Raw genomic sequence first — 25,687 nt, 5'->3', positions numbered from 1 at the left:
ATATATATGCGATCGATATGGGTCAAGCGTGAAATGTGTATGTGAAAGCTGGAAATGAAAATGTTGGCAACTGAACAAATAGGGTTGAGAAGAAATTAAAAAAAATATTATTAAGGTAATACCTGAAAAAGCGTTATTTGTTTTGATGTTGAAAGGGGGTCACTTTATGCTAAAACGTTTAATTAAATTCTGAATGTCGTCTCAACAATAGACACATTTGCCTCATGTCTACAATTGAGACCAGGAAACCCACATTGTTTTACATGTTACAGGAAATGGGGAATATATAGCATAACATCCTTGCGACTCGGAAAAAAGGCCCAGCTTTTACAAAAGTACCCCACCTGGGACATCTCTTGTTGCTGCTTGGCTATTCCCTAAATACACGTAATACACGTATACACGTATGTTGGCATATTTTATTGACATAGGATTCCTTAATCAATGATGTTTTAATCACGACTGAACTGAACTGAACTTTATTTACGCTCAGGCCGCTATCAGCGGCATCAGAGGTACAACATTATTTCACCAGCACAATACATATACATATAAATATAGAATATGTACAAAAACATCTTGGCCGAGCACGCATGCATATTTATATTTATATTTATTTTATGGGTACTCACGAGCATAGTCCCGATTAATGAGGTTTTTCACTATGCATGTAAACAGTCAAACTCTGGTTTAAAAGGGTTTTGTAGGATTTCTACAAATACCATCTTTCCACCATGGAATAATGTCCGGTATTGTTTTCGAGTGATTTTCAATGTTGTTTAGCTTCCTACAAATTTCACATAAAGACTCCTGTTCATAGTAGTGCTCAAGGAACAGAGATCCTCCAGGATCCGTGTAGAGGTACTCTTCTGCTTCATAATAGTATTCCTCTTTGCGTTTAAGGATGTCGATGTACTTATCAGTATTGTTGTTTAGAAACCATAAGTGTTCAGCCAGATGCTTGGGAGACTGGAAGTCGTCAACGTTGATGTATGTACCTGGTGGAGCATCTCGGCTGTAGTTACCGCCGCCACGAACCACGGTCACAAGGTCAAGGTTAAAGTTATTGAAAAACTTCTCAGATATGTAGTCCTTACAATAATTATTTTCAAATCCAAGATAAAATTTGTAGGTTTCGTTTACGTATTTTAGCCAATCCTTATTTTGCTTTCTGCGAAATGTCATTTTCCCACATAGGCCATAAATATCTACTGGAATATGTTTCTGCAGTTCCTTGCCATACGCCATTCTTTTGCTCCAATCAAGACAGTTACTGACCATCCATGCAACCAATTTTGTCTTCTTCTTGACAATAGCACCATAGTTCTTCAGAGGCACTGTTCTTCTCTTTTTCAGTAAAGCATACGGCCTGAATATGTCAGAATCATGCCTAAATGTCATGGTCCAGTTGAATGCGGACGACCATGGTTGTTTGTAATAATCTCTGTCCTGGGCAAACAGATAAGGTGGCTCATTGTTGTGAAAAATCCACACTTGGCCTGCTTTTCGAGGTGGAGGGGCGCCCTTGATGTACTGTGCGTTAAATATCACTGCATCACTGCTTTGCAGAAATGTTCTATTCCGAGTCACGAAACAGTTGGATTGAGGGCAGGCACTTACAGGAACCCTGCTTGTGAGGTTGGTGGGTAAATATCTCGGTGCAAAGTACCAAAGGATTGTCTTGGGATCAGTTGGGACCACCTTGTCGGTGGCCCCAGACCCCGTGTGCTGAAGTCCAAAGAATGCTTGTTTGGAATTTAGGATGATTTTTGAGAGCGGTTGATGTTGTGAATCACTTCGAGAAGTTGTGTATAGTATTAAGATACACACGAGCAGCATTCCTCCACATACTGTGAACACCATTCGATTTGCACTGAAACAAAGAAGATTATATATGAATGTGTGTACGAATAATTCTTATTAATATCGAAAGGGTTTTGTCGATTTTTATTCTCTTGTACAACACAAAATGTTAATGCATGTTATATTATATCTTCAGGCTTTGAAACATATATATACCCTGTAGACATCATAACTTAACCTTTGTGTCGAACTCTGATATGTGGGATTCACGGTCGTGTTATACTCAGTTTCTTTTCCCGGCGGATTTCAAAGTTTCTCCCGTCAATCATTTGTTTTTGTCCAAAATGACAAATGCAAGTACAAAACTACCCTAAGTAGTTAAACTGAAAGGATGTGACCCTGACATGCATCACCATCAGTAAAAAAAATAAACATGTATTGCTTCTTTTATGATCTGTTTATTAATAATAAGAAATCTTTATTTGAAAATCTGACGGAAAAACAAGTGCGCGTAGAGTGTCCTATTTGTCCGTCGTCCATCTTCCATCATAAATATCTTCTCATCAGAAACCACCGGACAAATGGAACTAAAACTCCACACGCTTGTTCCCACCAAATTAAAACAATGATTCCAATTTGCAGACATATCATTTGCACTTTTCTTCAAATATAAAGGGTTAATGATGCCACATTTTGGCCGATGTATAAAACTTTATGTACAACATTGATACTACTACTACTACTACTACTACTACTACTAAAGATACTACTACTACTACTACTGCTACTACTACTACGGGTGATGCTACAATTCATGATGCTACTACAATTGCAGAAAGCCTAATCTGAAGAACTAATCTTCTCAAAACTGGCAAATGACAATGAAATACGCATAGCTAACGTATACCACAGGGTTACCCATTAAACAAACACAGATGAGTTAAGGAGACTAGCACAAATAGTAGGCAAAAGTGGGATATCCTTGGTGACTTTAATGCCCACAGTCCTTTGTGGGAGGACAGGCACGATTCGTGCAAATACAGCAAAACCATAGAGAAATGGGTTGAAGGTGGCAATCTCATTACTCTGAACAACGGCAGTCACACACGTTATGACCAAGTCCACAACACGTGGAGTTCAATTGACCTCACAATTGCCACCAACAACCTCGCCTCACATTACCGATGGCGAGTCCATGATGACACTTGGGGAAGTGCCCACCTTCCCATAGTCACCTACATAGGTGGACCACCACAATTAGAGGAACAACCCTTGGCTGTCCCTTGGCGAGCTCACAATACATTCTAGTTCTAAATGGCTGCTCATAATATATTATTTTCTGTTTAATACCTAGGCACTATCCAGTGATGTTTTAATTATATTGCGTCGTGGGCTCTTCCAGCTTCTGTGTCATTAAAATGGGAAACCAATATTTCTCTCATATATTTCGACATGCATTATTATATTCCCCTTTAATGTCTATCATTATCTATTTAACTTGCCAGATGCATATACAGTCTATATTTTCATGCGGTAGCGTAGCGTATATTTAGCTTTGTCACAAAATGGTACCTAGAATCAACTTAAACATAACGTAATGTTACGCAACGCTATATAATATGTAGCTGTTGTAGTGCCGAGTTAAGTAAGTTAATTTTCTATCTAAATATTCACAAGGCTGGCCAATACAAATTATTACAGCAGCTAGGCTGTTATTACCATGGTCAGCAGTAAGGATTCATGTATGGGTCAGTGGCTTCTAATTAACGCCAGAGAATGGCCAGTTGGACACTAAAGCTTAACATTGTGGAAGAGGTGCGGGATTGTGCAGGCTGACTGGTGAGGTATATATCGGATTCATTTTATGAACAATATCTAAATGAATTTCACATGTGTCCAACAAAGAATCTGCTTTGTAAAGCTGGCAATGCAGGTATCCATGTATGCCAGGCCCGTGCAACGAGTGGTGGAACGTTACTTTTATTTGACCCAGCTTGGAGACTCTTTATGTCCAGTGATATTGAGTTAAACCCAGGACCAAGATCGGCAAGAATTACAGAACAGAGTCGCGAGAAAGAAGATCAGGATCTCGCCACTGCCTCATTAACGGACTCTATTGATGAACTATCCAACCAAATGGTGACATTTACAACGACTTTCAGAACAATGAGTTAAACACTGACAACCCGGAAACTCACAGTTGAAGAAGAGAATGCACGTGTGAGTACACAGCAAGACGATATTCAGACAGAAAAGTGTGAATTTAAGTCAGTTGTGTCAAAACAATCCATTAAGATTGCGGCCCTTAGAAGATAAATTAGAAAGAAGTGAGAATTACCCAAGGAAAAAAATCTACTTTTTGAAATGGACGGAGGGATGAAGAATATGAAACCAAGGAAAAAGTAAGAAATTTCTTGAAAGAAAAGCTTCATATGAGTAATTATGACAACATTCGTTTATAGACTGGGTGCTAAACGTGAACAAGGGTCGAATCCGCCTACAATTGTATAGTTTGGATCAAGGGATGATGAAGCATCTGTATGCTTCAAGGCCAAAGAGCAGTTAAAGGAAACTTCTGCATAGCGTGTGTCAGAGGACTTTTCGTTTACAACCAGGGAAAGAAAAAAGAAACTAGCCGTCTACATGATAAATGCTAGAGAAAAAGGTCAATGTGCATTTTTGAGGAATGACTCTGTATTTATCAATGGTGAAAGGTTCTATTTTGATTACTAGACAGAAGATCTAATGAAAGTAACGAAGACCGGAGATTATGGAAAGTGACTGCCAAGTGATCTCTCATCTGACACCCGTTATGAAGCTTCATAAGGTGACGTCAGCACGAAGTGCACGTGCGTTTCTCCAGCAGAGCAACTCACTTGTGTGTTGTTGTGGAATGTGAACTATTTATACTCTAAGATAAACAATAATTAATTCCATGAATTTGTGTGTTAGCAGAATATTTTCTGTTCAACAGAAACGTGGGCAAAATCATTAGATGACTTTAAGTTTGTTTTTACTGAATTCGTTTCATTCCAGTCAGTTCAATTTAAGGAGAAGAAGGCAGGTCGCTACAGAGGATAGATGAGTGATAAACTTTCGTCTTATTTTTCAAGGATACATGACGATTGGGTTGACTGTGTATTTGTTGTGTCCTGATGTACTCTTTACTGGTAGAAACCTGTGTACTAGAAACCTGAAACATTGGGCTATAATGAGGGCATTGGAGTTTTAGAAAATTGTCTTGCAGTGCTCATGGACGATTTCCCTGCAACATTATTAGTAGAACTTGAACCCAATTAGATTATATTGGTTTTGATGCAGTTGATCATCTACCAATAGATGCTATTGTGTATGATCAGTATGACAGCCCTGCAGAGCGAAAGAACACGGACCAAGTCGTTAATTATGGAAAAGATTTCTTACACGTTTGAAAAACGCTTGGTTTATATTTACTAAATGGCAGGTTTCATGATGAAGGGTATTATGCCTAATCTTATCGCCGTCTATGTTCTCCGTTTTTGTAAACGATTTAGCAATTGAAATCAATAACCTGCAGTGTGGAATCAAGGTCAATGACAGTATGTTGAGTATACTCTTATATGCAGATGATATTGCACTTATTGCTCCAGATGAAAGAAATTTACAGCGTATGTTGGACACAGTCAGCGCCTGGTGTTCCAGATGGAGACTACAAGTAAACATCAACAAGACTAATGTTGTCCATTTCAGATGCAAAGGGAAAGACAAATCTGACTTTAGTTTCTCAATCTCGGGACAGGATGTGCACTATACAAAGGCATACAAGTACCTTGGTCTGTGGTTCGAAGAAAACTTGGACATGAATTTCGCTACGAAAGAACTAGCTAAGTCAGCTAACAGAGCTCTATCAGTTATAATCAGTAAATTCAAACAAATTGGTGGCATGGCGTTTGAGGTTTATAATACACTCTTCAACAATTTAGTCGTACCGATCCTAACGTATGGAGCTGGAGTGTGGGGAACAAGGGAGTTTAGATGCATAAATAATGTTCACCACCGCGCTTGCAGAGTTTTCCTTGGAGTTGGCGCGAAAAACCCTAACCTAGCCGTGAGAGGCGAACTGGGATGGTACTCATGCCTCACCCTAAAACAGATTGAAGTAATCAGACTTTGGAAAAGGATCAATCGTCTTGACCCAAATAGAACGCCCAGAGTTGTCCTAGCTTGGTCTCTTCGATACAGGAAAGGATGGGCAAACACAGTGATTACTCTGCTTCAAAGACTGAACTTGAATATTCAGGATATACACAACATGAACGAATTGAAATTCAACTGTGTCTAATCAAAGCTGTTAGAACTTGACAAAGAAAAGTGGCTTACAAGTCTCCATGATGACAGTGGACAGAGTAATGGAAACAAGTTACGGACGTATAGGATTTTCAAGACATACCTGACAACAGAAGCCTGTGTAAACAAGATAATGCCAAGATCACACAGAAGTATCCTAGCTAAGTTTCGCTGTGGAACTCTCCCTCTAGAAATAGAGACCGGTAGAATATGTAGGCCATCCGTACCGCTGCAAAATAGAGTCTGTAAATTCTGTCACCATTCATGTGTCGAGGACGAAATGCACTTCCTTTTAAAATGCCCCTTTTATTCTAATTTTAGAATCTTACTGCTCGAAAAAGCAAATCTGGCCAACGCGACCGTACATGATGTAGATAAACTTAAGCTCTTGATGAATAACCCACATATACAAAGTGTTTTAGCTACAACAATTCTAAAAATGTTTCGCAGGAGGACGCAGACTAAAGACGTGCTTGTCTGAGATGTAAAGTCACTTTCCCTGAAAAGTAACGGTCTTCATATTATTAGATCAATAATTTCATTGGAAAAGAGTTTAAAGATGTAAAGGTTGGAGTTATCACTTGTTATATTTGCTCACATTATTTTCTAAATTGAGAATTGAAAGACTAATAAGTTTACACAATGGCAACAGTCTAAACTATGTCTGCTGAAAGTATAATTTGTGATGCTTAATAGAAGATACTCTCTAATATTAACAGCTTGCAAGTATGTGCTAATCAAAGGGTTAAACAATGTCGGTGTTAACTTGCAGGTAAAGAAGTGTTTGTCGGTTACACTACTTGTTATATTGTATCACAAAATCTAGTCAACTGTGTTCCCACAGGAAATAGTTTGAAGAGGTATTTGGCGGAGTTATCACTTGTTATTCTTGCTTACAGTATTTTCTCAGATGAGAAAAAAAAGACTAATGAGGTTACACATCGACAACAGTCTAAAACTATGTCTTTTGAAATTATCATTTGGTATTCTTACTAGAAGATATTCCCAGACATTTAAAACTTGCACGTATGTACTAATCAAGTGGTTTAATCATACTGGTGTTAATATACACATAAATAGGTGTTTTGATGGTTATTTTTCTTATTATTTTGTACTAAAAACAGTCAGCCATTTGGTAACTTGCGATCTTAATATGCACATATAATGTTAGAATATGGCGTCCAACAAAATTGACAGTGCCTTGGCTGCTGGAATAAGAAAAGATGATGGTACAATGTAAGAAAAAAGCTTACAATGTTTTACTTGGAAACTTGTATACATGTTTTAATGTACATACGATGTCTCATAAGCCTGTAAAGGCTGGGTGCAATACCGATGATAATTGATTTTTTTGTTTTTATGCAGTATGTATATGTTATTTGCACGTGACATCTTAATAAAATATTCTCTCTCTCTCCCTATGTTGGAGCAACAGGTGTTAGCTCACCAGATTATAATTTGCGTGTCAGCATCTATATTTACAAGTACACTCTTCGCAAAAAGAAACGTACAGACAGTATGTGGTTCATTCAACCTGACTACACAAAAAAATCCGGAATATAAATTGGATATATGTTGTTGGAAAATGTTGGTGGCCTGATATTCGACAAACGGTGCGTCAAAACGCAGCCATTGTTGATTCGCAATGTCTTAAGCGGCATTGTTTTCACATTTGTTCAAAAATGTCATGGAGGAAAACAGTGGAGCAAAATACACGTACAAGTTATGGAACTCGGAACTAGTGGCAGTGGCTGTATAAAGGCACGCATAAGCCAGTACTTTGTCATACAATTGTCAACATTTTTCAAGTTCGAAAATGCCGAGACTCAGCGCTGCTGATCGGAACATCGCCATGGGACATATCCAAAGAGGGGAATCGCAGTCTTCTGTTGCATGTCACTTCAACGTCCACCATAGCACCATTTGCCGCCTTTGTGACCGATACACACAGTTCAATTTCACTGCAGACCGCCCGAGAACCGGCCGATCAAGAGTTACCACCTCTGCACAGGGAAGGAATATGAAAGTAAAGAGGTCCAACTATATACACAACTGCCCAGAAGTTCATTCCCCTTACACGCGTTGAGACATGGATGCTTAGCGGGTTGCACACGGGTTGAGCACCCGTTGAACACGGATGTGCACCGGGTGTGCAGCGCGTGTGCAACCCGTCGAGCACGCGTGTGCCATACGTGTAACAAGGGACCGGGTTTCAGTTGAATTTGACAAATAGATCAAATGAATATAGAGAGAAAACAGAACAATGAGATGTGATTCTTGAGTTAATGAGCAGCCATTGATCTGTGTTCACCAGATCATAAACACAATTTCGGCATCTGTATGCTTCAGATGGTACAATTATGCTAGAGCAGTCAACACCACTAAAGTTTTATTTTCTCACTCAGGGATATGCTCCAATTCCCAACACCCCGTGTTTTATTTTGTTTCGGTAAGAATTAATAAGAGGATATTTTGTGGGGGATTCTAACATTTACCATGAATATCATAAGAGGATATTGGAAATGACCATTAACTATCATATTGTCTGGTTGTAGATAGAATTTGTGATCCTAACAAACACCTGGCGTGACCATGTACACAAAATCTCATTAGGGTTTGTGAGTTTTACAATTGCCCAATGCACATACTGAGTATTGCTGCTTGGGGATACCAACGGATACCAAACAGTTTATTATTAGAGGAAATTGGTTGCTAATGCTTATACAATGCAGAAACGATATCTTAAGGATTTTCAATCCTCTCTTTCCCTCTGGGTAATCCTTTCACACTGATGGAAGGAAGTCACTCCACCAGTTCATGCATTCTATGTCGGGGTCGCCGCTCCCCTGCTGATTTAGGAGACAGACAGCAGAGGTCGTCTCATTTATTTTATTGGCTTTACATTTCGACACAACTATCATATATAATGGTAAGTGTCATGACAATGGTTATGCTCAAGGTTTGTGGTCGTGATAAGATCATTAGGAATGTTGGCGATGGCTGAACATACAGCAAACAGCATTTCCAGTGTATGCGGGTATCTCGTCTTCGTTTTATAATTACTCGATACTTAAAACCTTGATATACAGGACTACGGCCACCGCGATTGTTGGGGTTGAACTAGACAATCACAGGTGCATTTGCCAATTTACAATGAAGTTCCCAGTATTTAATGTTTGGTTGTTAACTGGTCACCGAAAGTGCCTTACTTATTGAAATGCTATTGAACTGAGTTAGCTTTCATAGGTTTTGATAGATGCTCATAAAATCCTCAGTTGAGTTCACTCAATCACTACTGTGAGTGTTTTGGGCTCTAACTGTTAATCCCCTGAAGTGTGGTGGCATATTCAGGATACACATCTGTGAATTACAAAAATATGTTTGTGTTAAAGTCGATCAGTGTGTATCAGTGACAACTTACAGCTGGTGACATTTTGGTCACATTGATGAGTGATTATGAATTTTAATATTCATATTATTATAGTTGTATAATCAAATTGTAAATATAACAGTAATATACCTTATCAATATTATCAATAAAGGGAGATGTCAGTGCGGAGTATTGTCCGAGCGGGAAATCGTCCTACTCTCTCGAGAAATATATATTGTCTGTAAGTGAGTTTAAATGTTACATCACCCAGCGATTTTTCAGATGTATTCGGATGAAATTATTACCAGGTTGTTGGACTATATATAACATGGCTGCTTTACTTGAAATGTACATGTTCTAAAAACACAGGTGCTTGAATGCGTCAGTAGTTCATGATCAATTAGAATGTGTATTGTGTAAAGAAATCAGTCAAGCTTGCAACAATAGATGACAAAGCTGATACATTCGGACCGCAGTAGCATCAATATTACCGATAACTAAATACAGGGAGTCGATATGTAACCAAAGTCATGGTCCTGTTGAGACGATTGACAGTTTAAACGTTGGAGCAAATGTTAGCACCTAACTTCAATATTCCCCAGTAACACAATCAAAGACATCATCACCCATTACCGTCCGAGAGACAGTTCTACGCAATATCTTGTGGGATCAATCGCTTTTAACATGTCTAAAACTAAATTCAGTTTAAGGAACTTGGTAAGTCATGACTGGTCGCCCTGAGTATGTTTTTAGGTTTGACAGCACCATACCTATACTCGAGGATTTCAGCGAGAGATATGATTTGTTACCGAGATGTTATCAAAATAAGCCAAATGTACGGAAGCGTAGTAGGGCCTCGGTGAATATTTTTTGTCTAAGTATCTCCTACGTCGGATTTATTATCTCCTACGTAGGACTTAGTATCGTCTACGTAGGACTTAGTATCTCCTACGTAGGACTTATTATATCCTACGTAGGACTTAGTATCATCTACATAGGACTTAGTGTCTCCTACGTAGGACTTATTATATCCTACGTAGGACTTAGTATCATCTACGTAGGACTACGTAGGACTTAGTATCTTCTACGTAGGACTTAATATCATCGACGTAGGACTTAGTATCATCGACGTAGGACTTGGTATCATCTACATATGACCTAGTGTTTCCTACGTAGGACTTATTATATCCTACGTAGGACTTAGTGTCATATACGTAGGACTTAGTGTCTCCTACGTAGGACTTATTATATCCTACGTAGGACTTAGTATCATCTACGTAGGACTACGTAGGACTTAGTATCTTCTACGTAGGACCTAGTATCATCAACGTAGGACTTATTATATCCTACGTAGGACTAAGTATGATCTACGTAGGACTTAGTATCTTCTACGTAGGACTTAGTATCATCTACGTAGGACTTATTATATCATACGTAGGACTTAGTATCATCTATGTAGGACTTAGTATCTCCTACGTAGGACTTACTATCTCCTGCGTAGGACTTACTATCTCATACGTAGGACTTACTATCTCCTACATAGGACTTAGTATCTCCTACGTAGGACTTAGTATCATCTACGTAGGACTTAGTATCTTCTACCTAGGACTTAGTATCTCCTACGTAGCACTTATTATATCCTACGTAGGACTTAGTATCATCTACATATGACTTAGTGTCTCCTACGTAGGACTTATTATATCCTACGTAAGACTTAGTATCATCTACGTAGGACTTAGTATTTTCTACGTAGGACTTAGTGAGATGTGAGATGTGTATGCAATCCATACAATCAATTAATATAAATTGATAAATATATTGATGGGTGTGGGAATTGACCCTCTATTCGCAGTGAATTGTGGGAAAATGTCTGTGTGGGGAGGTGTCCAACCTGTGACACAATCTGAATGGCAAGGTATTGAAGTAAAAACAATTCTTGTTTGTTCATTTCATGGACTAGCAAATAGGTAATAACATAGTAAAATGATAAAATCTTTCCGTGGGGTCGTACCGACGTTTATGTTCATAAAGAAAGAACGAGGGTATTCTTTGACATACATAATTCAACGCCGACGAAGTGCCAACGCGCAAATACAACCAACTACACTTTATCGAAATGAAACAGGCGATTGAGTGTGCAAAGATGTCGTAACTACAAATCTTGATGCACATGGAGAACAAGTTCATGTTGATAGGGGGGGTTGAAGCAACATGCTTCTGGGGGAAATTGTTCGTGGGAAATAATAAACGGTTGGAACAATACAATGAAGGTAAAGTGGTGAAGCAACAGAATCGAAATAGAGGTCTTGAATATTGATAAAAATATTAATCTGTTAAGGTTTCTCACATTTTATGAAGCATTTTATGTTTTCAAAACACTCAACACCCTATAATGAGAAATATGTTTGACCCAGCCAAGCATGAAACTAAAACGTCACAGGTGTGTGTGGAAATGCGTTTAGATTGATAAAATATATGTACCAATTTACATACAATAAAAATTCCTTACAGTAGAGCCACTTTTCCTCTCTATCAGAAGGTTAGGTTGGGCTTTGTCAAAACTAACTAATTATCACATACGTATCATTGAAAGTGTAAAGATGTTTAGCAAAATATTTCATCTACCTAAATGCCACTTTATAGTATCACAGATCGTTGTGTTTAAATCAAACACGCTGCTTCAAGTGAAGCAATGGCAAAAATGAGTGAAATTGACGATTCTTCCCACTTTAACATAAAATAGAGCCATAAGGAAGACCGTGAGCCAAAATGAATATTTTACTATTAGTTTGTTTTCTCTTTCCCTAATTATCCTAAGAAAAGCAGCTTTGTTCATGTTCAATTATTAGAAATAATGTCCCTGTAAACCTCTAAAATCAAACCTTTTGCAGTCCAAAGCGGCGTTTACATTGCTTAAAATTACTCAGTAGTCTTACATGGGCACACATACTACTTTACACTGCCGTACTTGTACTTTCATATGATGTGGACTGGGAAATGGGTTCTAACTGGGTAGCCCTTTGTGGACCCTTTCGCATTTGTCCATAGGCTCTTGGTGGGTCCTGAGTGTATAGCCAACATGGGACATAGATGGGTTGTGTCTGTGAATATGTTTTTCCTAGGTATATTTCCATATCATTGGCAACCGTTTTGTGGCATCACTACATATTCACATATATTCACATGGATGTAAAAGTTTAAGGCAAATATCCATATTTCATGTTTACACGCGAACCATTCTCTTTAACCCTTTCTATGAATACTGCACAGGTCTCTTATAAATTATATATAATATGTAACCCATTTTCGAGCAAATGTTATAATTCAAATTCAACATTTCAAAAATGAGTAATATTTTCTCTTGTCTAATTAAAACAGTCTACTTACATCGGCCATCTCATTTATACCATCTCTTTGATGAACGATGTAGTTGTGTACGTACAAAATGAATAAACTTAAATGATCAATGGTCATGAATTCACCAGTGTAAACTGGTCAAATAGTTTGTTATATATAAAAAGACCACTCCGTTCTTCACTCTAATAACACAAATATAAATGATACAAAGAACAGATACATGTTTTGCTCGTCATTAATTAGTTACTTTACCAAAATCATTCATGCATATTGTGACCTTTTTGTTATTTTTTTTATACTCTAAGCTAATCCATGAAACTCAGGATATGATTTGGAAATCACCTCGTAACAGTAGGTCTTAACCGTTTGAATAAAAGTTTCCCTGAAATAGTGACTGTATTATTTTATACAAACTCAATTCGTATACATGATGTTACGATTCAGTCCCAGTTTTATTGACTTTCTGTTATACATATGTCACTTGGTTAATGGTTTGGGTGTGTGCCGTATACAAGCTATGTATCGATAACACTAATCTTTCTAGATCTACTTAATCCATGACCGCGTTACAGCTGTATGTGACCTATATTTTTGCGAAAACCTGGCGTCATCACTGCTGATATATTAATATGCAATTTCTACCCTTGGAACAAAGAATATAACAAATAAAGACAGACACAAGATGTACACAGCAATTCGTTCTGCATTATCAACCACAGAAAGCTAAATACTACAATACCATTTGATTTTCTCCAACATACTACAAATACATTACAAATTGTCCAACATACTACAATATCATTCCATTTTCTCCAAAATACTACAATACCATGCCATATTTTCCAACATACTACAATACCATTCCATATTCTCCAACATACTGCAATACCATTCCATATTCTCAAAAAATATTACAATACCATTCCATATTCTCCAAAATACTACAAAACCATTCCATATTCTCCAACATACAATACCATTCCATATTCTCCAACATACTACAATACCATTCCATATTCTCCAACATACTACAATACCATTCTATATACTCCAGCATACTTCAATACCATTCTATATTGTCCAACATACTACAATACCATTCCATATTCTCAAACATATTACAATAGCATTCCATATTCTCCAATATACTACAATACCATTCCATATTCTCCAACATACTGCAATACCATTCCATATTCTCAAACATACTACAAAACCATTCCATATTCTCCAACATACTACAATACCATTCCATATTCTCCAACATACTACAATACCATTCTATATTCTCCAACATACTACAATACCATTCCATATTCTCCTACATACTGCAATACCATTCCATATTGTCCAACATATTACAATACCATTCCATATTCTCCAACATACTACAATACCATTCCATATTCTCCAACATACAATACCATTCCATATTCTCCAACATACTACAATACCATTCAATATTCTCCAACATACTACAATACCATTCCATATTCTCCAACATACTACAATACCATTCTATATTCTCCAACATACTACAATACCATTCCATTTTCTCCAATATACTACAATACCATTCCATATTCTCCAACATACTACAATACCATTCCATATTCTCCAACATACTACAATACCATTCTATATTCTCCAACATACTACAATACCATTCCATTTTCTCCAATATACTACAATACCATTCCATTTCTCCAACATACTGCAATACCATTCCATATTCTCCAACATACTACAAAACTATTCCATATTCTCAAACATACTACAATACCATTCCATATTCTCCAACATACTACAATACCATTCCATATTCTCCAATATACTACAATACCATTCCATATTCTCCAACATACTGAAATACCATTCTATATTCTCCAACATACTGCAATACCATTCAATATTCTCCAACATACTGCAATACCATTCTATATTTTCCAAAATACTGCAATACCATTCAATATTCTCCAACATACTACAATTCCATTCTATAAACTCCAGCATACCACAATACCATTCTATATTGTCCAACATACTACAATACCATTCCATATTCTCAAACATACTGCAATACCATTCCATATTCTCCAACATACTGCAATACCATTCTATATTCTCCAAAATCCTGCAATACCATTCTATATTCTCCAACATACTACAATACCATTCCATTTTCTCCAATATACTACAATACCATTCCATTTCTCCAACATACTGCAATACCATTCCATATTCTCCAACATACTACAAAACTATTCCATATTCTCAAACATACTACAATACCATTCCATATTCTCCAACATACTACAATACCATTCCATATTCTCCAATATACTACAATACCATTCCATATTCTCCAACATACTGAAATACCATTCTATATTCTCCAACATACTGCAATACCATTCAATATTCTCCAACATACTGCAATACCATTCTATATTTTCCAAAATACTGCAATACCATTCAATATTCTCCAACATACTACAATTCCATTCTATAAACTCCAGCATACCACAATACCATTCTATATTGTCCAACATACTACAATACCATTCCATATTCTCAAACATACTGCAATACCATTCCATATTCTCCAACATACTGCAATACCATTCTATATTCTCCAAAATCCTGCAATATCATTCAATATTCTCCAACATACTACAATACCATTCCATATTCTCCAACATACTGCAATACCATTCCATATTCTCCAACATACTACAATACCATTCCATATTCTCCAACATACTACAATACCATTCTATATTCTCCAACATACTACAATACCATTCCATTTTCTCCAATATACTACAATACCATTCCATATTCTCCAACATACTGCAATACCATTCCATATTCTCCAACATACTACAAAACTATTCCATATTCTCAAACATACTACAATACCATTCCATATTCTCCAACATACTGCAATACCATTCCATATTCTCCAATATACTACAATACCATTCCATATTCTCCAACATACTGAAATACCGTTCTATATTCTCCAACATACTGCAATACCATTCAATATTCTCCAACATACTGCAATACCATTCTATATTTTCCAAAATACTGCAATACCATTCAATATTCTCCAACATACTACAATTCCATTCTATAAACTCCAGCATACCACAATACCATTCTATATTGTCCAACATACTACAATACCATTCCATATTCTCAAACATACTGCAATACCATTCCATATTCTCCAACATACTGCAATACCATTCTATATTCTCCAAAATACTGCAATATCATTCCATATTCTCCAACATACTACAATACCATTCCATATTCTCCAACATACTGCAATACCATTCCATATTCTCCAACATACTACAATACAATTCAATATTCTCCAACATACTGCAATACCATTCTATATTCTCAAAAATACTGCAATACCATTCAATATTCTCCAACATACTACAATACCATTCAATATACTCCAACATACTACAATACCATTCTATATTGTCCAACATACTACAATACCATTCCATATTCTCAAACATACTGCAATATCATTCAATAATTTCCAACATCAAAAGCCATGATTATGCAACTGTCTTATATAATACCATCTACTAACTGTTCCACTTTGAAATAGGCCTTCCTGAAATATCAATATTAATTTGTAATATTAGGTGTTAGGTGACGTCATATTGATGTTAAATAGTGACGTCTTCTGGTTTCTTCTATAACATTTTAACATTTGTAAAAGTGGGTCAGTGATATTCGTTGTGTGTATAGTCTGGAAGGTAATTTAAGGTACCGACGTTTACTACAATATCTGAAAAACTATTGGACCTACTCCAGTCAAAGTTGGTATGAGATTATTAAACAGTCATACATAACTGGATATTACATTTAAAGACAATCGGTGCATGAATAAAAAATCTGTCTATTTAGCTATCACTATATTTCATCAACAACCAGACCTGTTCGTCACGGGTGAAACGAGCATTCATTGTAACAGCCATCTGCATAATGCTACCCCTGCGTCACAGGGCCATATGACACAGTTGAACTAATCAACGCAACTCGAAAGATTGCATGGGAATCACGCACGCACGAATACGGTGTTAGCGTTGGGCGTCTCAAGCAGTTATTTAATAATATTTATCCAATTATTTTTGCATTCTTTTTCAGGTCAGTGTCAGACTTGAATGTATCATTCCTGCCACATTATTATTTTTCATGCATCATGTTATTAGGTGTAATATATCATACGTAATTATTCATTTAGACAAATCATTGCTTTATGGTTTCGAAAAAATATTTTAATATTTTCGTAGATGATTCGAGACTTTCGGGGCTGTTTCGGGTGAAAGAGAATCAAATTCTGAGCCAAGAATTGCACAAAGTGGACGAGATCCGATTACGACATGTACTACAAAGCACGAACCTGAAATTCGTAGACGATTCCTAGAAATTCTTTGATAAACATTTTTTTTCTCATGAATCCTACGAACTACAAGAATGTTTGGGAATCAAATAATATATATTTAAGATTCTTAAGAAATGATTAAGAATATGTACGAATAAGTAAGAATTCATATCCGTGGTAATTCGGGCTATTACATGTCGTAGTGAAACAGGGGTATATGTATTGCACTATTCTTGGTCCCACGAAATGCCCTCGTCGTCAGATTCGGAGTCTGTGCTGTCACCTAAATGAACAACAACAGGCTGGACAGTATCTGGTCGGATACAGTCTTGTTTCCAATTCTCTTCCTCAACTTTGATAACATGTTGGTCACAGTTTGCCCAACGTACATCTGTAATTTCTCCCATCCCTTTCAAGACAATCTGCTTGACGTCGGCAAGCTTGAAGGTCTTATTTTTCCGTGCGACCATATTTTTCAAATCACCCCAGATTAGTTCGATGGGATTCAAGTCACAATGGTAAGGAGGAAGTCTAAGCACTTCGTTACCGTGTTCTTTCAACATGTTGTCAATCAAATAAGAGGGCGGGGGTTTGTTCTGAAGAACCAGTTGGTAATAGTCAGTTTTTTTGGCTTTCGTGGGCCGAACAATGCGGTTGTTGTCCAACCACTGACATATCTCACCTTTGGTGGAATTCTCTGCCATCTGTAGATCTGGATCTGAACACTAGATCACACCCAGGGAGGAAACCTCTGTGGAAGCCTGAATGGAGGACAATTAGGCGCTCCCCTTTACCAGGGGGGATCTTGCGCTGTGGCTCTCTGGTATCTGGGTGAGACCATTGGTAAGCCGCTGTGTGGCAGGCGTTAACCCAGGTTTCGTCCAAATAGACAAGCTCATAGCCTTCTTCTCGTTTCTTTTTAATAGTGCGCAAATAATTGATAGGCAAACGAATGATATCTGGTCAATCACACATTGCTAGTTTCGACCCTTTCGTCTTTTTGTACTGATATCCAAATTTGGAAAGGAGTTTAAAAATGGTCCATTTGGAAATATCTAAGTCATGCTCTGTAAGGAGAATTTGTTTTAGTTTTCGTTTTGAAATAAATCCATTTTCTCGTGTTAACCGCCGACTCACGTCCCTTACAACTTTCTTATCAAAGGAATCTAACTTTAATTTCCTATCCTGTTTTGAGATGCCCCCTAGGGGATGTGCACGGGAGCATGTGTTTTTATGAGAGTTCAAAATCTTAACTACGGTTTGTTTGGGAAGCTGTAACGCATGAATTGTTCTTTTCATGTATAGTCTGGAAGGTAATTTAAGGTACCGACGTTTACTACAATATCTAAAAAACTATTAGACCTACTCCAGTCAAAGTTGGTATGAGATTATTAAACAGTCATACATAACTCGATATTACATTAAAAGACAATCGGTGCATGAACACAAAATCTGTCTATTTAGCTATCACTATATTTCATCAACAACCAGACCTGTTCGTCACGGGTGGAACAAGCATTCATTGTAACAGCCATCTGCATAATGCTACACCGTACCTCTCCCTACAAAGGACGTTTAACAATTAACAAGAGTAAACTGTACATAAAATAATATATTTAGATTAATTGTACCTACTGTTGCAACAATTTGCATTTTGCATTTGCAAACAACTAATTGATTGATGTAATCGTAAAGAACACATATTCAAATTTTAAATCTTTTAGATTTTGCAATGAACAAATGGACATATTGTACAATAGCAAGGCTAGTATCAGTAGATGTTGTAGCATTTCCATATAATACTGGACCCAAGTCATATCCAAGTGTAGGATCCTCATAATGATATCCAGAGGAGCAGGTAGTAGACTCATGAATATGTCTGTGATATTTGTGTGCATTTAAATCACTTCATCCTAACCTGAGGTGGCAATGGATAATTGGACAGATACGGGTACCACAGTCTAAGTTAAAGCCAAATATTTAAGGATTTTCTGTCGTGGTGATACCTTTAGTGTAGTCATTTACAATATATTTTGACTGAATATCATCCGGTAATTCATTCCACATTCGCACTGTGTCAGGTAAAAAATATTTGTGGTGGTTAACTGTTCAAACATTTACAGTCTGTAGCTGTGAAGAAGTTCTTAAATTGCAACGTGCGCCCGCTGAGACATTAGGAGCAACAAGATTACATAGATAATCAGGGGCCAACATGTTAACTGTTTTGTAAAATGTTTTTAATTTATGAGATTTCCGTCTTTTGGATAAGGGTGTAAGGTTAGTTTCAGAAATTAGAGACTCGTGACTGGTACCATGTGTAGCTCCACATATTGGTCTCAGTGCGTCTAAATTTAGCCTTTCCAATACCAACGCTTGTTCTTGAGAACAGTTATCCCATACTTGGTCACAATAGTCGAATATTGGTAAAATAAATGATAAATATATATTCTGTAACGTTTTTTCTGGACAGGCAGTATTTTAAAGTTCTAAAGCAGTTAATCATTGGGCTTTCTTCATCTACTATTTTATCTATATGATTTGACCAGTAGCCATCTTGCTGTAAAATTAGACCCAGGTGTTTGTGCGATTAGACCTCTGTTATTGGAGTACCTTTCATTTTAAGAACAGGTTTTTGACTTAAGTTAATTTTTCTTACAAACATTATGGTTTCAGTTTTGTGTGGAATAAACGTTACTTGCCATTTATTCGCCCAGACGGATATCCTTTCTAGATCAACATTTTAATTAATTGCTGCTGTGTTAGGATCATCGACAATAATATAAAGTGACGTATATTACTGTGTATTATCAACCAGGTCATTTATAAAGATAAAAAATAATAATAGTCCTAGGACCGATTATCTGTTTTAGATCATATGCATGCCGATTGTAGATATTCAATTACTCCAAGAAAATCAATGTTAAAATCCATTGTTATAATTGTATCAGTATTAAGGTCTATGGTATTACCTATTGATTTGTCAATGAGATCCCAGTATGAGTTGCTTTTGTCTTCTCTATAAAAAGATACAATTAATACACTTCAATTTATGGATATGACCTGAGTCCATATACCCTCATGTCCAACTATAGTTAATTGGTCCATTTGTTTAACGTGTAAACTAGTCCTGACAAGATGTATATTGCGGCGCCACCACCTCTAGTGTTGCGATCAAGCCTAAACGGTAAATGATAGCCAGGAATAGACTTGACTACCCGGAATGCCAGGATGAAACCACGTTTATGTCATACAGATATTATCATAGTATTGTAACTCAATAGCTATGAGGTCTATCTTATCCTTAAGACTGCAAACATTTAGTTGAACTATGTTCGGATCTGATAAGGGCTGCGATGTGGGTGGAGATCTCCACAGCAGAGTAACATAATCATTTGTAGGATAACGTGGTAGAGAAGATGTGATCTATATAGATTACCAGCATTACAAAAATATAAACAACTATGGAACATATGCGTGTTCTCTGAGTACATCTCTGTTGCAAATATGCCCACCGACTGCCTGTTATGTACAATATCAACCCCCATCGTCGGAGTTCATTTCAAGCCAAGTATCATATACAGACAGACTATCGGTGATCGGAAGTGGAAGTGTGAAGGCGTCTTCAAAACTACATTCGGAAATAACAGGGATGATATACAAGGTAATATGTTCACAATAGGGACAGTAAAACACAAGGATTTACTGGGGAAAATGTAAGTGATAAAGATTGGTAAATTGAACAGAAAGAAGAAAACCTAAAATCAAAGTCACCAAAGTGTGGTGTAGTATAATGAGAAGCTAACTGAGAAGGGGAAATAATATAAGATATGTTTTCCTAACAGATTGTGTGAACAGAAGTCATAGATAAATATAAAGCAAAAATAGATAAATAAATAAAATAATAATATGAAGATTATGTCGTTGTCATCAATAAACTAAGCTCACGCTTGGGGCAAGTCTAGGTACCGGCACACCTGGGTTAATTGCACGAATTCGGCACGTGCATATGGAGTGTGATAGGCACTCAGTGGATGACGTGACAAATTCATATGGCTATAAACTCTTGGATATGTGTAAAAACAACGCCATGTTTATCGTTAACAGCTGAGTTGGGACAGATAAGAAAGTAGGAGCAGGTACTTGTAAAAATTCTAGCGTAGTCTATCCTCTGCAGACTTGTTTCCTTTTTTTAAGGAATGTATCGTTAAAGAGTTCGATCCCATTTTCTCGGACGTCCATTGTCGAATTGAACTTCTAGTAAACATCCAATCAGATATCTCACATCATGCGAATGATAACAGTACACAATCTAGTCATGAAAAAAGCATGCGCAAAACGTAGTAGAAAATGTAATGATAAAGAACTGATAATCTTAAAGATGAAATTAATAGAATAACACAACAACTATGTGATAAATGCAGCTCAGCAGAAAACACATTTGGCTTTAAAACGAGTAACAAGAAAAGAAAATCTGAAAACTCATCTCCACCTTTGTTCGACGCAAAGTGCTATACAGCTCGCAAAAAGTACCACAAATTTAAAAAAGAATTCGGACGCTATCAAACTATACACAATAGACAATGCTTTCAAACTGCCGCTAAAACGCACAGTAAAGCGTTTAAACAATCACGTTATGCATACAAGCAGAAGGGTGCGGAAACACTCACAGTGACCATGAACAAGGACCCCAAAACATTTTGGAATATCTTAAAATCATTTCGTAAAAAGGAATCTGATAAAAGTTTAAGTATTGACACGTTGTATGAATATTTTAAAAGTTTTAATGAAGCAGTCGATATTGATATATATCATCTACCAAGTGATGATTATCTTGATATACCCATAACAGAAGAAGAGGTAAGATCTGCTTGCAATAGGTTGAAATGCAATAAAAGTTGAGGATTAGATAACATATCTAACGAAAATTACCTGAAATTATATAATGTTATATTTGAGAATGGTGTTATCCCAGAAGCCTGGCTTCTCGGTTACATGAAGCCAGTCTATAAAACACAAAGACAATCCAACTGGGCCTGAGAATACCGCGGTATCTCACTTGTAAGTTGCCTGGCAAGCTTTTCACACCTATCATAAATAGTCGGTTACTAGCTACTTCAGAAATTGGAGAAACACAAGCCGGCTTGTGGAAAAACCATTCAACTATTGATCACCTATACCTCCTTAAGTGAAAGTTTATACGAAAAGGTCAGTTTTAGCTATCCCAACTTTCTAGAGTTATGCAATACTGATAAACTTATTGTACTTTTCAAATATTATGTATATTTTGCAGCCTAAACCTGCTTTTTAATTCTCCAACGAAGAAAAAATATTTTATATGGCTAGTTACGGGTAGTATATTTTACATACCCCTTTTACACCAATATATTTATGCTGTATATACTGTAATATATTTAAAGTCTCTCGTAACCCTTTAAGGGTGGCTCACTTTTATGTCCTTTTATATGTATCTATGTAAATATTTTTGTGAGGTGAGACTAAAAAAATAAATCTGTCTGTCTGTCTATCTGTCTGTCCTTAAGTCCCTTATCGATATCGATCAATCATCTGGTGAAAAGTTATTTTGTGCTTTCATTGATTTTCGACACAGCGTTCGACACAGTATGGAGATCTGGGTTATGGCTTAAAATGATTAAAAGTGACATTAGTGAGAAATGTTTTAGGTTAATGTACAACATGTGTCAGAATAATAAGTCGTGTGTTATGTATGATAATGACAATTCTTTTCAAGGTGAAAACTTGTCTCATTATCTGTTTGCGCTTTATATAAACGATTTTGAATGCTTTATGAGAGAAAAAGATTTTGTGAATAATTATATCGAGAGTCATCTTGGTGTTCTCATAAAAATGTTCCTGCTTCTTTAAGCAGATGACACTGTTTTACTGTCGGAGACTGCTGCAGATTTACAGACAGCTTTAGATACTTTTGGTAATTATTGTGAAGCATAAAAGCTAAAAATCAATATAAATAAAACAAAGGTTGTGATATTTTCAAAAGGATACATGAGGAAAAGACATAAGTTTACACTGCAAAGTTGTGAGATTGAAATTGTTAAACAGTATCTCTACTTGGGTGTATTATGGGAGGTTTTGTTTCGCTATCAAGTCCCTCAATGACCAAGCAAGTAGAGCCATGTTTGCAGTTATTAAACTCATTCGACAATAAGAAATCCCAATTGATTGTCAGCTGAAGTTGTTTGATAACTTAATGCTACCAATATTGTTGTATGGCTCTGAAGTTTGGGGCTTTAAAAGATTAGGTATCCTACAGAGAATACATTTAGGATATTGTAAATATATCCTTAACGTTAAGCAAACAACTCCAGATTATATGGTTTAATTATGGCGATCTTGGTAGAAATTACGTTAAGAACAACAAATCCAAGGCTAGCAATTAGACTGGAAGATGGAATAATGTATATAGAAATGACAGACTGTGCTCACTTTGTAACACTGCAATTGGGGATGAATTTCACTTTGCATGATGTTGCAATGAATTACAGGATCTCCGGAAATCTTTATTACCCAACTATTTTTGTCAATATCCAACTATAGACAAATGTACCTATCTCATGAATTGTCAATATCAGCCATTACTTATAAAGCTTTGTGAATATATCTAAAGTGGATTGTCCATACAGATATCACTGCGAGATATTATTGATTATGATGAATGTCTGTATATTTGTTTTGTCCAAAATGACAAATCGAAGCACAAAACTACCCTTAGAAGTTAAACTGAAAGAATGTGAACCTAACATGCATCACCACGACAGGCACGATTCGTGCAAATGGGGCAAAATCATAGAGAAATGTCACAATCTCATAACTCTAAATAACGGCAGTCCCACACGTTATGACCATGTCCTCATCACTTGGAGTTCAAATTCACACAATAGCATAGCATAGCATAGCATAGCATAGCATAGCATAGCATAGCATAGCATAGCATAGCAAAGCATAGCATAGCATAGCATTAACATAACTAAACATAACATAACATAACATAACATAACATAACATAACATAACATTAACATAGCATAGCATAGCATAGCATAGCATAGCATAACATAACATAACATAACATAACATAACATAACATAACATAACATAACATAACATAACATAACATAACATAACATAACATAACATAACAAAACATAACATAACATAGCATAGCATTAACATAACTAAACATAACATAACATAACATAACATTAACATAGCATAGCATAGCATAGCATAGCATAGCATAGCATAACATAACATAACATAACATAACATAACATAACATAACATAGCATAGCATTAACATAACTAAACATAACATAACATAACATAACATAACATAACATAGCATAGCATAGCATAGCATAGCATAGCATAGCATAGCATAGCATAGCATACCATAACTCTGTTATGCTATGCATAACATTAACATAACATAACATAACATAACATAACATAACATAACATAACATAACATAATATAGCATAGCATAGCATAGCATAGCATAGCATAGCATAGCATAGCATAGCATAGCATAGCATAGCATAACTCTATTATGCTATGCATAACATTAACATAACATAACATAGCATAGCATAGCATAGCATAGCATAGCATAGCATAGCATAGCATAGCATAGCATAGCATAACATCATAATATCCGTATCACAGCAATCTAACTGGTATTGTACGTGATGTTTCAATACTATTCCTCTCGTTTTCATAAGAAAGCCCGGATATAACCGACAGAAAGTAAACTAACTGGACGAGCAACTGGTTATTACATTCCTTTTGTCGTCTTAACGGTTCTGTTTGTGGAGACATGTAACAGACATACTATTTAAAGACAAACGAAATCAGTCATAAGACAGTGAGGGTGCCTATAGTTAGATGGATTGCGTGGTCAGGCTCGGGGACTTGTTGACCGTATGTCCTAATTGTCATCGCATTCCAATATTGTATGAATCTATGCCGTTTGGACCAGATTCGAGTATTTACAGACCATCGCCATACAGCTGGAATACTACAGTGTTAAACAAGAAAATAGCACGTACATTGTCTTCATTCTCTAAAGCTCTTAATGTTCAATATAACAATATTTCAGAAAGATCCTTCGAGTACATCCCTATTTCCAGACACTGTCATGGTAGAAAGTCGAATCACACTTACAGTTTCGCCATCGCCACCTGCAATCAGTCTGTGCGCCGTATTGAGAGACTCCTAAAACATAGCAGGATGTGCACAATCATGTGATCTCTGTTCAATACAGGCTGTGCGCGCAATGCAGGGCATGAATATGTGATACGAGATAAGGAAACAAACAGGGGTATTCATTGTAGAAACATTTCCTTTCGAAAGCTTGGTTAGTTACAAACATACAAACG

General features: G+C 36.5%; 1 protein-coding gene across 1 annotated transcript; it reads right to left on the bottom strand.

Annotated features, from left to right (window-relative positions):
* Positions 1–463: 463 nt before the first annotated feature.
* LOC124132880 (glycoprotein 3-alpha-L-fucosyltransferase A-like) lies at positions 464–25,553 on the bottom strand. The gene is made up of 2 exons (XM_046497029.2): positions 25,473–25,553; positions 464–1,873 (listed from the first exon to the last, which is right to left on the bottom strand). Exons 1-2 carry the CDS (start codon positions 25,481–25,483, stop codon positions 691–693), a joined length of 1,194 nt encoding a protein of 397 aa, XP_046352985.2. The 5' UTR covers positions 25,484–25,553; the 3' UTR covers positions 464–690.
* Positions 25,554–25,687: the final 134 nt, after the last annotated feature.

Source organism: Haliotis rufescens, unplaced genomic scaffold (assembly GCF_023055435.1).
Source record: "Haliotis rufescens isolate VD_foot unplaced genomic scaffold, xgHalRufe1.0.p SCAF_18, whole genome shotgun sequence".
NCBI classification, from domain to species: Eukaryota; Metazoa; Mollusca; class Gastropoda; order Lepetellida; family Haliotidae; genus Haliotis; species Haliotis rufescens.
This window is presented reverse-complemented; position numbering and strand designations above follow the sequence as displayed.